This window comes from Carettochelys insculpta, chromosome 5 (genome assembly GCF_033958435.1).
Source record: "Carettochelys insculpta isolate YL-2023 chromosome 5, ASM3395843v1, whole genome shotgun sequence".
Classification (NCBI taxonomy): domain Eukaryota; kingdom Metazoa; phylum Chordata; order Testudines; family Carettochelyidae; genus Carettochelys; species Carettochelys insculpta.
In genome coordinates this window covers 90735245-90752033 of record NC_134141.1, presented here as the reverse complement: position 1 = coordinate 90752033, position 16789 = coordinate 90735245, and the positions used below count along the sequence as shown (strand labels likewise).

At 42.4% G+C, this 16789-nt stretch overlaps 1 protein-coding gene across 3 annotated transcripts in view; it reads right to left on the bottom strand.

Annotated features, from left to right (window-relative positions):
• ADAMTS6 (ADAM metallopeptidase with thrombospondin type 1 motif 6) overlaps window positions 1-16789 on the bottom strand; it is a 253068-nt gene that overhangs the window by 81829 nt on the left and 154450 nt on the right. For 2 of the 3 annotated variants that reach the window (XM_074995514.1, XM_074995516.1), the window contains 2 exons: window positions 13850-13995; window positions 11954-12017 (listed from right to left, as the gene is read on the bottom strand). In XM_074995514.1, coding sequence (XP_074851615.1) covers window positions 11954-12017; window positions 13850-13995 — 210 coding nt within the window. The remainder of the gene's footprint in view (window positions 1-11953; window positions 12018-13849; window positions 13996-16789) is intronic. The other variant, XM_074995515.1, reaches the window with a different exon arrangement.

Genomic DNA, 16789 nt, shown 5'->3' with positions numbered 1-16789 from the left:
TTTTTCACTCCCCAACAAAGGCATAGTTAGCACTTCCTGGAGAAGGGCCTTCTAGTGGGAGACAGGAAGGGAGAATCAGAAGAGGTACAGAAATAAACTGGGGATAAGTGTTAAGATCTCAGAGATGACTGAAATGATGCCAGGTTTGCCATCTTTCTCCATTACAGAATCATAGGATGAAAGTTCAGAGAAAAGAGCAGCAGGAGCAGTACTGGGTATTGTACCAGTGCAGTTAGTGCAGCATCAGCTGATGGTACCATGGGAGCAGAAACAGGTACCGACAAACAATAAATACCTTGCCACCACCAATGCCTCTGGTGTAGTCAGTTACCAGAATGCTCAGTGTTTGATGAGTTACCATAAAAAACTGCACCATATTAGCTGAAAGTGCCACTTCACCTACCAGCTGAGTGTGTCTTAATGCCAGAGTCAAAGGTGCTTCCTTAGCTGATGATCTGGTCAAAGAGTACTTAGATTAAGGATGCACTCTACTAGAGTCTCTCTCACTCTTATTGGTGAGCTTAGCAGCTGGAGTCTTATTTTCCAGTCTCTTACACAGAAACCATACTTAATCTGTGACTGGTGCCAGGACTCTACCAAAATTTCAGAATGCTTCTCACTGAAGCTGAAGAGATTGTTCCTCTCTCTGAACAGGAAGGCCTCAATGGTAGTCTTAAAACAGATTCCATCAAGAGAGTCAGCCTGTCCTGTCTATCCTTCTGGGGCTTGAAATTATCACAAATTTTGCACAGGTCCAATAGGTGAAATTCACCCAGGCACTTTAAACAGGGAAAGGGACACAGCAGCAGCGGCTCACATCCAGAGGAGGTGCCACTTTCAGTGCAGAGTGTGGGCAGCTGGGAGCCAGAGGAGCCCCCGTGCTTTGCCCTGAGTGTGGGTGGCTCAGAGCCAGAAAAGCCGCCATGCATAGGGCAGAGTGCAGGCTGCTCAGAACCGAAGGAGCCACCACACTCTGCTGGAACTGAAAGGAGCTGGGAAGGTCAGTGAGTAAACCTTCAGACATAACGGACTTTAGTTTTTAGCGGACATCCCTCCCCCCCAGTTAGTCCGTTATATCGAGGGTTTACTGTACTCATGAACTCCTTTCTGCTGATCTCAATGTTTCTATTAGCAGCTGTCTTCTCAACTGAAAAGCCAAATATTGTTCTGAAAGTCTTCAAAGGATCTGCCTAGTAGGAGTTGAGTACTGTGATTTCAAAGAACGAAAATGGTCAAAGGAAAGGGCAGAAGCATTATTTCATTTCGCAATGAAAAATTAAATCAATGATACCTTTTTTTGTTTATGAATACTAGGAACTTTTAGGAGAAATACTTTTTTAAATTACTTGAGGAGTAATGAATGCTGACACTACACAAAATCCCAAGAGAAAGGAGAGGTACAAACAAATTTTTCATACACATGACAGTTTTGCAGATTCTTAATGTTTACATTAATCAAACATTCCTCTCCTTTCAAAAATTGACTAGCAATAAGGTCCATCATAAATCTTGAAACAATTTGCAAGGCTCAGGAAATTTTTAAAACCTTAAAGAAATTACTTTATAACAAATTAATAATACGGATTACCAGAGTTATATTCTAGTGCAATTTGAATTGCTACAAGCCTGAACAAACTGCCATCCTCCTCATAGTAATATTATTAGAATAATTCTTCTTTCATTTACATTGAAAAACAGATGTGAGCTGGGAATCTTTTAGGATAAAAAATTAAACTGTTTCATATATTCCCCATCAAATGATACCTTTGAAAAATCTTACTTTGTGTTGAGATAAAAGGGGATTACATCAACATTTTTAAAAAGAGATTGTCAACTTCCAGTTATCATTATAGATCATCACAGTAACGAAAATAAAGGAACTATACCTTCTCATGCAGACACCTGAGTTATACTCTGAGGCTATGTCTACACTGGCCCCTCCCTCTTGGAAGGTGCATGCAAAAATGGCCAATCGAAAATGCCAATGAGGTTCTGATTTGCATAATGGAAGCCACTCGCTGTTCCAAAGAGCTGTTTTCAAAAACCAAAACAGCTGTGTAGACATGGTTCCCTCAAAAGGAAGCCCTGCTTTCAAAAGCACCCTTTTTCCTAATTTTTTTCAGGAAGAAGGGTGCATTCAAAACCAGAGTTTCCTTTCAAAGGAGCCCTGTCTAAACGGCTGTTTTGGCTTTTGAAAACAGAACTTCCAGAAAAGTGAGTGGCCGTCATGCAAATGAGGCACTGAATATGCAAATCAGTGCATAGTTTGCATTTTGATGGGTCCCTTTTTTAATGCCCCTTTAAAAATGGGGGGGCCAGTTAGACTTAGCCAGGACGTACTGAAGACTATACTGTACATAGCAAAGAGTTACTTTATTACAACACATACTTCAGAACGTGGAAGTGGGAAATGATAATTTAATGAAGAGTGATTACATCACTGCATTGACCTCTTAAACTGCTTCTTGCATAGACTGAAAAGATGCCCTGAAACACAAGATTAGAATAAAAAAGTTTAGTAGAGTGTTTAACAGCAAAAAATGATAAGGATAGTGTGAGCGGTTCCCACTTGGGTCAGTGTTGCCTAGTGGCTAGTCTCCCTGCCCGGGGCTTGGGGTGTGGATCTTCAGCCCCACCTGAGAGACTATGAGATAAGTTTGGGGCATGGCCCCGACAGCCTAATTGCCCCTTTGGTGGGAGAGGGGTTCCCTGGGAGGGACTCCTGACTCCGCACTGTGCCTGTGGGAGGGCCCTGAGGATGTGCCCTCCGGCAGCCAACCGGGTGGCAGCTCTGGCTCGGACCCTGCTGCCTCAGAGCTCGTTCCTGCCTCTTGGCTGGTCAGCCTCAAACTGGGCTAGCTTCCCTCCCTTTATACCCCTCCAGGCCTGACACAGGCTGCAGGTGAATCAGGGTGCGGCTGATTGGGCCAACAGGTCGTTTACCCCTGCCATGCCTGGCCTCCCTCTCACACTCTTACAGACAGGTAGAAATGAACCTTAAAGAATGCCAGACTTTTTAACCAATAGCATTCTAGACAATGACTATCAGTGGACTAATTTTTAAGACCAAAAGTAAGCTGGAGTTGGGCCTGAATGTACATGGTGAGAGCAGCAACAGGCATTAATTTCTGACTGAAGATGCAAGTGCAACTGAAGAGACAGGGAGTTGAAATTAGGACAGAGAAAAAAAACAGTATTTGGTATACAAGAATTAAAGTTAAAGAATGAGACTCTGAAGAAAGTTATGAGAAAGAGAAAATTATAAAAGGAGAAACCAGGAAAAAAGTATGATCAGAAATATGAGTAAAAATGAAAAGTAGTAAGGTGTAGGGGAAAAATTGTACACAGCCTATATCTGAATTAGAAAAAGGGAAAAGAATCAAATCAAGAATTATGCAAAGCAAAAAACAGTTATGAGAAGAGGTGATCATCTGCCCCAGACCCTTGACAGGCCCCCCTCAAAGACTGAACTCACAATCCTGAGTTTACAAAGCCAATGCTTCCCTCCCTATCAAGCATTGTATTTTTGTTGGTCTCCCAATCATTCACTTGAGTCTTCGAAACAACGAGAAGTCCTGTGGCACCTTACAGACTAACAGATATTTTGGAGCATAAGCTTTCGTGGGCAAAGACTCGCTTTGAAGCAGGTCTTTGTCCACAGAAGTTTACACTCCAAAATATCTGTTAGTCTACAAGGTGCCACAGGACTTCTCATTTTTCCAGATAAAGACCAACACAGCTACCCTTCTGATACTAATCACTACATTTACCTCTCAGGATAAATAAACTTAATACATATTTCCAAAAAGTAATTATATAAACTATTGTAATCATTCAAACTGTCGTAATCATTCAAACTAAAATTCTAAAAAGGACAGGAAATTCGCATTAGATATGTGCTATGTACAGTATTAAGTCCAGCACTAAAAAAATCTCTGGGCATTTAAATGTCAGCTCCTACAGGTCTTGAATGAAGGCCCAAGAGGGTTCTGAGAGATAGCACACTCCAGTCCTCTGCCCAGCAGCTCACATTAAATACATTCACTGACATGGTCCTATGGCCATATTTAACTGGGCCATTACCCCTTGGTAGGCAGCCACTGCTGAGGCTGCTGTTCGATCCAAGGTACATAAATATCTGACAGTGAATGAATGCTCTGTCACAGCTGATACACACAGAACCCAACCTCTTAATTTGAAGATGATGAATACTCTTAGCCCTCCTATGTAAGAGGAGCGGAATACATCGGTGTCAGAGAAAGCTAGCCCAGAGATGGTAATGTGAATGAAATCAGAGCCATTCATACACTCTCAGTGGTACGAGCTTGCTAGGTAAGGAAAGCTGATTGTAACAGTACCCTAAGTTGTCAAAGGGCCAAAGTAGGGTCTCTACCTAAGTTCCATGTACACTTCATGGCTATGTGGCTGCACAGCTGCCTATTCAGCACTGCACAGGTGCTGAAGGAAGCCGCACAGGGGATGGGACATGAAGCAGCTTGAGGAGGGCTGCTCTAATTCTGGCCCCAACCTAGCCCAGAATTCAAGTGGCTGGGGCTTGGCTTAGACTATGCCACCGTGATCCTGGCCCCAGCAATGCCGCAGCCAGCCCTGCCCAGCCACAGACCTGTCAGAGAGGCAAGAGGTGCTGCCCCTAGCCCAGCCCTGGTGCTGCTGCAAGGACAAAGAACTGGGGGAGTCTCTTCTCTTTGCAGTAGCCCTCAGCACCCTCCTTTACCTCAAATATCTCCCAAACCTGGCAAGTTACAAATGCATTAGTAAAATTACAAATACAAAATAGTACATATTAAATCTGAGAGGCTCTTTATGAATTGTCTCTCGATACAGTCTCACAGACATCACAAGAACGTCTAGGACAGTCTGTACTTTTTAGTATAGTTGTGTCAGCAATAACTTCCAGCTCTAACATGTTAAGATTAATTATACTAGAAACAGTTATATGAAGTTGCCTGGTACTATTACAACACTCTCTGATGCCATTTTGTAAGTGAGATATTTTTAAAGGTACCTGTGGGGGAGCAGAGGAACTGCATCCAGCACAGTGGGAGTTAAATTAAACTGTTGGGTTCAGTCAATGCCATGACTGGAGGAAAGAAGCAGATGATAGAGTCTGGCTCAGTTGAGGGCTGAGTGCTGAGGAGGCAGGTCCTCTCTGTCTGCCTGCTCAATGGGATGGGTCAATGACTTGCCAGCCAGCACAACCACTTGAGACAAGTAAGGGCTCTCCTGCCAAGGGAAATCTGCAAACAAGCCAGTGCAGCTGGTAACGTGACTAGTGGGGTAGGAAACAGCCGAGGGAAGTGGTCTTAACACCCCCCACCATCCCACGAGTGAGACTCATCTCCCCTATTTAGGGGTCGACCTACACAGGGTCCTGGGCTGGGGCACAAGATTCCCCTACCATCTGAAAGACCAGCGATTTAGCCAATTGGCTGCCTGGCCATGGAAGATTCTATCACCGTGTCACTGACACAAAACATACTGTTGAGCTTGTGCTTAAAAGCTAGTTTATGTGTCTTTTCTGTGACAAATCTGGTGCCAATTCTATCCCATAAGACAAAGAACTAGAGCTGACTGAAATTTTTTGTTGGAATGGTTTTCTCATTACCCTTTTACAAAACCAAAAACTTTCATGGACAATTTCAGTTTAATAATTAAAAAGAAAACAAAATTCCTGAAGAACAACTAAAATGACAGCTTTCCAGCTGGAAGTCTTCTTATCAAGTTCGCTATCTGCTTCTATGAATCTTACAAATGGCGGAGACAGTGAGGAAGAGAGTCAGGGCATCCAGCCTCTACCCAAAACTGGACGTGGAGAGGCAGCATCCAAGACCTCAGCATTCCATCCATCTATCTCCTGGAGCCAGAAAGACAGTGAATTCAACCTTCAGCCTACCAGGACAAAAGCAGTGCATTCCAGGTTTGATGTGGTTGCAGGAGTGTATATTGCTAAGGAGAAGTGCTGCATTCTGTAAAAGTTGGGGCTTCCTAAACATTGAAGGCTTCATGCCCAGGCACATTGCATTGCTGTAGCGTAGCCAAGAGGTGATGAAGCCATATATTAGGCTACTTCTCCACTACAGCACTCTTTTGAATGAAGTCCTTCTGGAAGGTCTCTTCCAAAAGAACTTCATCCAATAGAGAGCATGCACACAGCCCCTGCCCTTTCAAAAGAATGGGCCAGGGATCAAAAAATCTGGCACCATGAGGACTGCTCTTTCAAAAAAAAGGGCCCACAGAGCGTCTACACACATTTTCTTTAGGTTTCAAAAGAAGGTGCTCTTCCTGAAACAGGAGTGGAAGCATGCTTCAAAAGGAGCTCTTCATTCTTTTGATTTACTGTTGAAAGAATGCTTTGGGCGTGTGGATACTCTGCTGCATATTTCAAAAAATCCCCTTCATTCAAAAAATATTTTGAAAAATGTGTTAATGTTGACATGGCCAGAGACTGCTATGTGAGTTTACAGTCAAGAAGGAATCCAAGGGCACTCCTTAAATACAAACTAAGTAGTGACCAATTGTGGATGCATATCTTCCACCAGAGAACATTGCACTGTGCTGCAAAAACTTCAAAAACTTTCCTATGTCCATCAACATAAACTCTGGTCTTGCCTGGGGTCAACTTCAACCAGCTGTACTTCATACCACAAGCTCATCTTGTCTAAGTTCTGGTCCAACAATGCTCTATTCCAAGGCTGGCCATAGTTACTGGCCCTCCAAGGCACATACAATGATATTCAGAAGTTTGAGAACCACAGCGAACCTGCCAGGAGCCAGGACTCAGGGCTTCTCCCCCACTCCTGCTGAAGCCCTAAGCCTCAGCAGGTGCATTCTGCAAGACTGAAGCCTCAAGATTCTTCTCCCTGATGGACAAATGTGCCTATCCCCAACCTGAACACAAGGCAAAGGTCCCCAGATTGCCTCACTCTTGTCGGGTAGCAGAGAATTGGGTGAAGAAGGGAGAAAATGGGGACTTGTGAGCTGCACTTTAATGGTTAAAGAACCACATGTGTCTTGTGAGACAAAGTTTTGTCACTCCTGCTCTAGCTCAATACATTAGAGGCTCCCTTTGCTCTTCAGTGTGACTGTCATACTCTTCTCTACCTCAAACCTTTGTGAACAACGTAAAAAAAAAAATAAAAAAGTCTACATCGCCCAAACTTTTAGGTGATTGTGTAGCCTGAAACCTTCTCCTGTTCTCAGATATGTATCTATATAAAATCACCCTCATCGGCTATGGTTACACTAGAGAGTTTTTTCAACAGAACCTGTTTTGTTAACAAAACACACCACGCATTTATACATAAAATGGTTTTGTCAGTTTGTCGAAAAAACTCAGCACTTTTGCTGACTGCGTTCTGCCTCAAATCACTGAGGCTTAATGCCTTCATCCACAGATTTCTGTTGACAAAACTGCTGTGTAAATGCCCCCAGACAGACAGACAGACAGGGTGTCCACAACAATTGGAAGCCCAGTCTGCTGTGCTTCCAGGAGCCTGTTTTGTCAGGCAGTCTGGCTACTCCGTGGACAGAGCAGAGCAATCTCCTGATTGGCTTTTGTGTGTGGCCGCACTCTGTTGACAGAAGTTTTGCTGGGAAATCTCTTCCAACAGTGACATCTGTCAACAGAGTGCTGTAGAGTAACCATAGCCTATTTGTGCACAGGCATTTAGGATTCTCCTTTCTAACATGAAACGGAAGTTTTCAAGAACTTTACATATTTTTTTTTCGCAAAACTGACAAAAATTTCACATAAAGCCCCATACAATTCCTGTTATGTAAGGTACATGAAACATGTAAGCCAAGTCTACATTAGCCCCTGACTTTTGAAAGGGGCATGGTAATGAGCAAGATTGGAAGATGCTAATGAGGCGCTGCCATGAATATGCAGCACCTCACTAGCATAATGGTGGCTGCGGCGATTCTAAAGTATCACTTTTGAATTGTGCGCTGCCCGTGTAGATGGGGGTCTTTCGAAAGGACCCCCCAGTCTTTGAAAGCCCCTTATTCCTAAAACTAAATAGGAATAGGGGGTTTTCGAAGACTGGGGGGTCCTTTCGAAAGGCCCCCATCTACATGGGCGGTGCATGATTCGAAAGTGGCACTTCTGCATCGCTGCAGCCACCATTATGCTAATGAGGCACTGCATATTCATGGCAGTGCATCATTAGCATCTTACAACCTTGCTCGTTGCCATGCCCCTTTCGAAAGGCAGGGGCTAGTGTAGACGTGTCTTTAGTGGTATAAACCTAAAATCCCATATAGCAACGGTACCCAGCCCTTCTTTGTACTTCTATTCAGTCTTCAATAGCTTAGGACACTTGGGGCCCACTGCCAAGAGTAGACCATAAGGAAATGGAGCAGCACATAAGAGCAGAGAAGTGGTCAGGCTGTGGTAAAAATCCCACTTGGGGGGAGGAGGAAGTAATCACTGGTGCTAGGGGTAGGAAGATATTCCTGTCTCTTGCTTCAAAGCTCCGCCCCATCTGAGCTGCACAGATTTGGAGAGCAGGGGTAGGATCAATCGCCCCTTCAGGGATTTCTGTCTGAGGCATCAACAGTGGCTTGGATTAGCTGTGCCTCCAATAATGCACAGGACAATTGACAGAGGCAGGATTTAAATACTGCTGTAGGAGCCATGGCTCTTATTCATACGTAAGTCCACTCCTATGCTCCTGCTCTCTCTGGTCCCTCTAACCATCCCGGGGTCAGGGAGAGAGGAAGAAGAGCATATGTCCAGAAATGAATGTACTAACTCCATTGATGATGTTACTCTTGCCTTTGTTAATCCTCCTGTGGGCTGTCAAACTCTGATGATCCCCAAAGGGTACAAAGCAAAGTCTTGCTGCAAAAGCAATATTCACACTTCCACACCACAGTCATTTTACACACATTTAGGGGAAAAGAAAATGTATTCTGTTGTGTTGGAAAATATGGATGGGATAGGAGAGGGAAGATAAAAGAGGAAAATAATTGGACATTTCATGGAGGAATAGTCATATTGAGGGGAAGCACTGAAATCCTTCATTTAATATACTCCTTGTTCATCGTGAACTCACATAAGCAAGTAATGAGAAGTTTTTTCCCTTGCTAAACGAAATAAAATATTTCATTTTTAATATTTTCAAGGCATTTTCCCCAGCAAAAATTCAGTTGGGAAGTTTTTGACTAGTTAACTGTAGTTGTGCACCACATTTCAGCATATGCTGGAGATAAAACAATTTATTACTCTCTAGATGTTGATGGCATGACACAAAGTCATGAAGGTTTTTTGCAGGAAGTACTTTATTATTAACCTAGAATGTCTATACTTCTAAGTACCAGTGCATCTGCTGTATCTTATTCTGTTGGATAAGTTCATCCCTGTTACAATTTCATTGAAGCCTTAAATGCTACTTATGGATTTTTGTTAATTAAAAATATATATTGACTAAGAGGAGCAATAACGCATAAGTGGCTGAGTCGAAGTAAAAGACCAAAGTATTCTAAAGCAATTTCTGTGGATGATCTTCGATGACGGGAGGGTAAAGAAAAATTATACAGAATTAACATTTGTTATAAAGATACTCCAATATTTATTTGTCTAAACATTTGATATGACATCAGACTGTTCAGATGCATACAGAATGAAAAATGAAATTCTTCTATATCTTCACTGAAGTCAGTGGACTTGAACCAGTTGTCCCAACTATGTCAGAAGGAGGACAGGAGAACTTGAGATGGTTTTAATCAGGACACAATTTAATTAGATGTCTGGGACTACCTGGCAGACAAAGTGTACAGTGCAAGTACCTCCATGATCATTAACTACCTACTCAGGAGGGTGTGTTTGTGTTGCAGGGGAGGGAATTCTACCAGAACTTATCGACCCAGGTCTCCCAACCAACCCATTGCTGGGACCTTGCGGTCCTTTCTACCTCAAATGAGGGTTAAGATGGGCTAAGATGAGGGGGGCTAGCTCCTGGGCTTACCATTCATCAAAGCCCTGAATACCACCACAAAGTCCATGCCTTTAACTATCTTCTTTTCAGTCCTTTACCAAGCCATTTATCCCATATACATTTCCTGAAATGGACATCTGACCCATGCTCACATAGGCTACGTCTACACGTGAAGCCTACATCGAAGTAGCCTATTTCGATGTGGCGACATCGAAATAGGCTATTTTGATGAATAACGTCTACACGTCCTCCAGGGCTGGCAACATCAATGTTCAACATCGACGTTGCGCAGCACCACATCGAAATAGGCGCAGCGAGGGAACGTCTACATGCCACAGTAGCACACATCGAAATAAGGGTGCCAGGCACAGCTGCAGACAGGGTCACAGGGCGGACTCAACAGCCAGCCGCTCCCTTAAAGGGCCCCTCCCAGACACACTTGCACTAAACAGCACAAGATACACAGAGCCGACAACGAGTTGCAGACCCTGTGCATGCAGCATGAATCCCCCGCTGCAGCAGCAGCAGCCAGAAGCCCTGGGCTAAAGGCTGCTGCCCACGGTGACCATAGAGCCCCGCACAGGCTGGAGAGACAGCATCTCTCAACCCCCCAGCTGATGGCTGCCATGGAGGACCCCACAATTTCGACGTTGCGGGACGCGGATTGTCTACACGGTCCCTACTTTGACATTGAACGTCGAAGTAGGGCGCTATTCCGATCCCCTCATGAGGTTAGCGACTTCGACGTCTCGCCGCCTAACGTCGAAGTTAACTTCGAAATAGCGCCCGACGCGTGTAGCCGCGACGGGTGCTATTTCGAAGTTAGTGCCGCTACTTCGAAGTAGCGTGCACGTGTAGACACAGCCATAATGATATTCAACATCACAGCCAAACACCTCTCTCTACTTACTACAACAAAGCTCCCCCGCCCCCGAGCCAATGGGAAAGGTAAAAATTTCCTAAGAATATCTGGTGGTAAGGAAAAAATTCCTTTTCAGCCTTTCTAGAAAGGAGTAGCTAGCGAAATGCCCACAGCAGGTCCTGACCAAACCAGGTATTTTGTCACTCCAAGGCTACGTCTACACGTGCAGCCAACATCGAAATCGCTTATTTCGATGTTGCGACATCGAAATAGTCTATTTCGATGAATAACGTCTACACGTCCTCCAGGGCCAGCAACGTCGATGTTCAACTTCGACGTTGCTCAGCCCAACATCGAAATAGGCGCAGTGAGGGAACGTCTACACGTCAAAGTAGCACACATCGAAATAGGGATGCCAGGCACAGCTGCAGACAGGGTCACAGGGCAGACTCAACAGCAAGCCGCTCCCTTAAAGGGCCCCTCCAGACACAGTTGCACTAAACAACACAAGATACACAGAGCTGACAACTGGTTGCAGACCCTGTGCCTGCAGCATAGATCCCCAGCTGCCGCAGAAGCAGCCAGAAGCCCTGGGCTAAGGGCTGCTGCCCACGGTGACCATAGAGCCCCGCAGGGGCTGGAGAGAGAGCATCTCTCAACCCCCCAGCTGATGGCTGCCATGGAGGACCCAGCAATTTCGACGTTGCGGGTCGCGGATTGTCTACACGGTCCCTACTTCGACGTTGAACGTCGAAGTAGGGCGCTATTCCTATCTCCTCATGAGGTTAGCGACTTCGACGTCTTGCCGCCTAACGTCGAAGTTGGTGCCGCTACTTCGAAGTAGCGTGCACGTGTAGATGCAGCTCAAGGCTAGTAAGGGTAGGAACTGCTCTGCCTAGGCTTGCCATTTTTCAGTTCCCCAGCCATTCTGGTCTTGGGTAAACATTGTCCCCTTCTTTTCTTCTGAGCCTCACTGCCTCCTGGCTGTGAAGTATGCTATTCCCTCTTTCCCAGCAAGCTGAACAACAGCTCTCACTCCCTCTTAAAATGTGAAATGCAGTGATTCCATTGATTCCAGAGAGAAAAAGCAGACAGTTGGTTAATTGTTATAGCTGACTATGGTTTTACTCACATCTGTGTTACAGGACCGATATCTCTTCCTTTCGCCAAGACAGTATTTTCCTCCACCAGAAGGTCTGAAAGAACATTTATGTCTTGTATTATGTCTTGTATACATAGCTTTATATTGCATATATAGGATATAAATAAATACAATTGCATATATATAATTTATACTACAATTTTCAAAAGTGCTTCAAATTGTCCTCACCCTCTTCCCACCAAAATCAAGACAAATTTGACCATTTACTTCAATAGGAGCAGAAATAAAGCACTTAAGAGCACTTTTGAAAATCCTACATTTATATAATATTTATGTAGTTTGCATAGTTTCACAAACTCTAAAATTAAATTACACACAATAAAACTTCAAACAACATATATTCTTTCTTTCTGTTTATTCATGCTTGCCTTTCAACATTACAGTGAATAGTGGCCAACCATTATGTATTAATTTTACAAATTAAACCTGTAGATTTTGTCTTATGATAAGGTCAGTAACTAAGGCTACATTCTTTCTAGACCAATTGTATTATTATGATCTACATTACACAGCTGTGAACCTGGAGTAACTCCACTGAAGCCACAGAGTCAGTCCAGATTTACATTAGTGTCCCTGAACAGAAATTGGTGCCCAATGTCATCCAGGCCTTATCCAGCTTTGAAGTCCAAGGAAAGCCTACACAGACTTCGGTGGGAGTTTAATTAGGCACCACATGACTGGCTGATGATAATCAAGTTAAAAGCAGGTAAAAGAAAAAAAATCTTTGTGTTCTGCTTTATTTTAAAAGTAATTAAATACCTATAGGTAGCTAGAAAATGTATTTAACAACTGACCATTTCATGGGTATTCCATATCATACTTAAATAACATTGCTCTAAAATCATATATTTAAGTCACTTGCTGTATTGAAGAGAATTCAGTCTTATGAGAGCAGTGTTGGGGATAGAAATTGACAGAACCAGGGATGACAAAAAAAAAAAACAAACTAGAGCTGAAGACAAGTGTCCCAGCCTATAAATAACTACAGCCAAGATGAAAAGGTGTTAAGAAATCTGAAAAGAGAAAGCAGTAGTAGAAAAAGCAAGTGGGGAGAAGGGAAGGGCTGGGGGGTGTGAGGACTATCTGGGGGAAAAAAAAGAAGCTCAGAGCTTAAAATGGCAAGTGGTGAAAAGAGAAAGATTACCACGTGCCTGGATAGACATTCCCTGGAACACGGTATAGGACAGAAAGAATTAGACAGAGATGACAGGAGCTTAGACAACAAGAAAACTGACATGACAGCAGCAGTGGGGAAGAAGAGAGCTCTCTTGACTTTTCAGATAGTGGTGGGGAGAGGAGTAGTCAAACCATATAAAGAGTCAGTGGGGAGTGACAGCTCTGGAGAACTATTAGTATCAGATGTGATATGGCATAATGTATTACATGGGCACTAATTTATACTCATTACGATTGCATGTTATTCTTGACATTCCTAAACCTTGACATATTTGCTGCTCTTTTTTCGTAAATAGCAATAGTTATTTTATATTCTGTATGAACATCATAGACATAAGATTTCGAGAAGAGAGAAGTATATCTAAGGCATAGATAAGTTAATTTTACATAATGTAATGTAAACATAATGTACACCATTACATTACATAAATGGTTTGTGGAAGAAAGTTTTTCTGGTTACTGCTAAATATAAAGCTTCACTTTCTTTACAGTACATGTATAATGTATACATTTAAAAAATGTTAAACAGTGTTTAGCAAACTTCTCCTGTATAGCTGTTTCTGTCTGCTCGTCTTAAGACATGTGTTGGCACACTAGTGAAACATTTTTACAGATAATATGTGAAACCACAATTTTGAATACTTTCCAAATGTGTCTTTTTGTTGGCTCCGGCTTACTTTAGCTACTTACGCTGGACTGTCACAGTGTCTTATGGATGAGGAGACTCCTCCCCCGCAGGTCCTGCTGCACTCTCCCCATATTGACCACGGACCCCAACCCCCATCTATGCTCTGGGGCCAAGTGCCAAAAGGTACGCACTCTCCCTGATAACACCACTGAAAGATTTTACAGAAAACACAGAATTAGCTTTCAGGCTGATAGAGTTATCAGGACAGAAAAATATAAAGGTCAGACAATGACCAATTGTAGGCATTAGCATTCCCTCTATAGATAACAGACTGAAATTCTACTTTTTCTAGCCATATTTAGACCTTGGTGAGGGTTTTGTGATTTGTTAATTATCTTTAGCTAAGTCCTGCATTATAAATCCTTAACATACATCGAGAGCTTGTTTAAAGACTTTCCTTTTTTTCTTTTCACAACCATACTCACAATTTTGTCATTAAACATGACTGATGTCTTTTCAATTCTTTTAGCTTTTAGAAATTAAGATCGGTTTTTAAGAATGCTTATGAAAAAACACTGCACCTACTATTCAACTAATGGCTTGATAATGCAACAGAGAATGTTCCCCATTAAAGAATTTTTATGACAATATCTTCTTTTATTAAAAAAATTGTGTGAAATTACAACGGAAGAGGAATTTGTTGCAGTATTTCAGTACACTAACACTGCAGACATAATAAAAGCAATGCCAAGACAGTAGGGGTGAGGTATAGAAAATAATTATACATGTTGGCTACCATTTTTTCAGAGACTGGATGAACATGCATAATTAATATTTTTCAAACAATAGCTGAGCATCTGCAATATGTTACATACTCTGAACATACATAATGTAAGTATGAAGCAAGGAATCCATTATAAAATGAAGCAAATTACAGTGATTTTATCTTCTCATAAATCCAGTATGACAAATCTTATTTACATAATATGGAGGTCAAATCCTGCATTCCTTACTTAGACCCAAACTCTGCTTTCTATGCTCAACTTAAGATGAACATACCTACTCTGGATTTTCAACAGAGTAACTGAGAGCAGAATGTAGCCTGAAGTTTTTCAGGCAAAATTCCAATTTTCAACAGGTGTTTTATATGAGTAAGGATTACAGGATGTGGCTTTCAGTAAAGTGAAACACTCTTTTCAATTAATGCAGGTAAGGACGGTAATCCGAAAATTATATTCCTTAACAAGAAGTCCATTCCAAATTGTCAAATGTGCTTTGATATAAGGAGGTGCTACAGGCATCATTATAATGAACTAACATTGGAACAACATGGCACTATCAATAGACTGTAATTTACCTTCAACAAGTACATTTATGTACAGCGGTATTTACAAACCAAGCACACAGAGACACATGAGAGTTTAGCATCATCATAAACAATTGAGACCTTTGGCCTTCTTATTTTGCTAACCACATGCATGCTAGTCACTTTTTCACATTTGTCTACACTATAAGGATTTTTGTAGCTGTCTACCTTTAATATAGCTTCTTTTTAAGCAGGGCTGCTGGCGTGCTTCATATTTTTGTTCACAAAAACTCATACTTCATCAGCTAGAAGGAAAAAGGAGCTTATGTGCCCCTTCAAAACGTCTGAGGTGAAATATTTTAAATCTCAGTTCAAAATGCAGGGTCTTTCTCCAAGACAGTGATTCCCAACCTATGGGCCAGGACCTAAATATGGGTCGCCATTAGATTTTCTATGGGTTGCTGACTGGGCCTTTAAAGAGCTGTGTGCGGCTCCTGCCACTGCTACCACTCTCTCCTCTGGCTCCCAGTCCCTGCCCTGCCTCGCTGCAATGGAACTAAATTTAACTGGTTTAATGGCTGGCAGTAGGGCTCCAACCATTAAACCAATTAAACAGAGTCCCATTTCAGTGCAGCAGGGCAGGGAACAGCCTGCACTGCAGGTGAGGGAAGGGAGTAGGAGGGCTGGGGGGGATCCATGTAGAGGTGGTGGCAGCCTGACAAAGGAGCAATGAAGGGGCAGCTATGGCATTCAAGTGAGTTAGCTGGTGGGGAGTGTTTTATGTCTGTGAGGGGTTTAAGCCTGGCTGCAGGGGTGTGTGTGCGTGTCTGAATCAAGAGTTATAATTTTTCCCCCCACCCCAGGGAGAACCTCCTTTCCCCCACTTCCCTGGTTTTGAATTGTCTTGGGTCACAAAGTTTTACTGAATCATCAAAATGGGTCGCCGTCTCAAAAAGGTTGGGAGCCACTGCTCTAAGAGAAACAAAACTGACATGAGCAAGCATAATCCCTGCTAACTAGCAGTCTGGATGGAATTTTTCCTTCGGGGAAGTAGGGTTCAACTCTTCCTGTGAAAAGGTGCCTGTGATTCTAACTAAACCTGATGAATGGAGATTATGCAGATATTCATGGATCTGTCTGTAGATTTGGAGTGTCTTTTCCTAAATCCAGACAGTTAGTGACTGGATTATGCCCTAAAGCATGAGGGTTTCTATACAGACATATTTTCCTTTCTAATGTAACTATGGATACCCATATCATTCATACACATGTCTAACTTTCTATGGAATCCTGTCAAGCTCTTCTCAATATTTTGAGGAAATCTTTTCCACAGATTAGTTATGTACTGTGTAAAGAAGTAGTTCAGTAAATTATGTATGAAGAGTTTTATTCTTTTTAACAACACTGATATTTGTAATAATAAAGTAGGCAATAATCATTTCATCCATTAAAGGTAAGCATCAATGTTATAAGCCTATTACAAGTGCATGGAAATTCAAGTACAATGTTGAGGAGGATCAAATAAGTACCCACACAGAGATAGATACAGTATTTAATACATAATTCCTGTAAAAGCTACATTAAAAGAATGAAAATTTAGACTATATATATATATATATATATATATATATATATATATATATACACACACACACACGCGCATGCACACACACACACATATATCAGTAATTTAGGG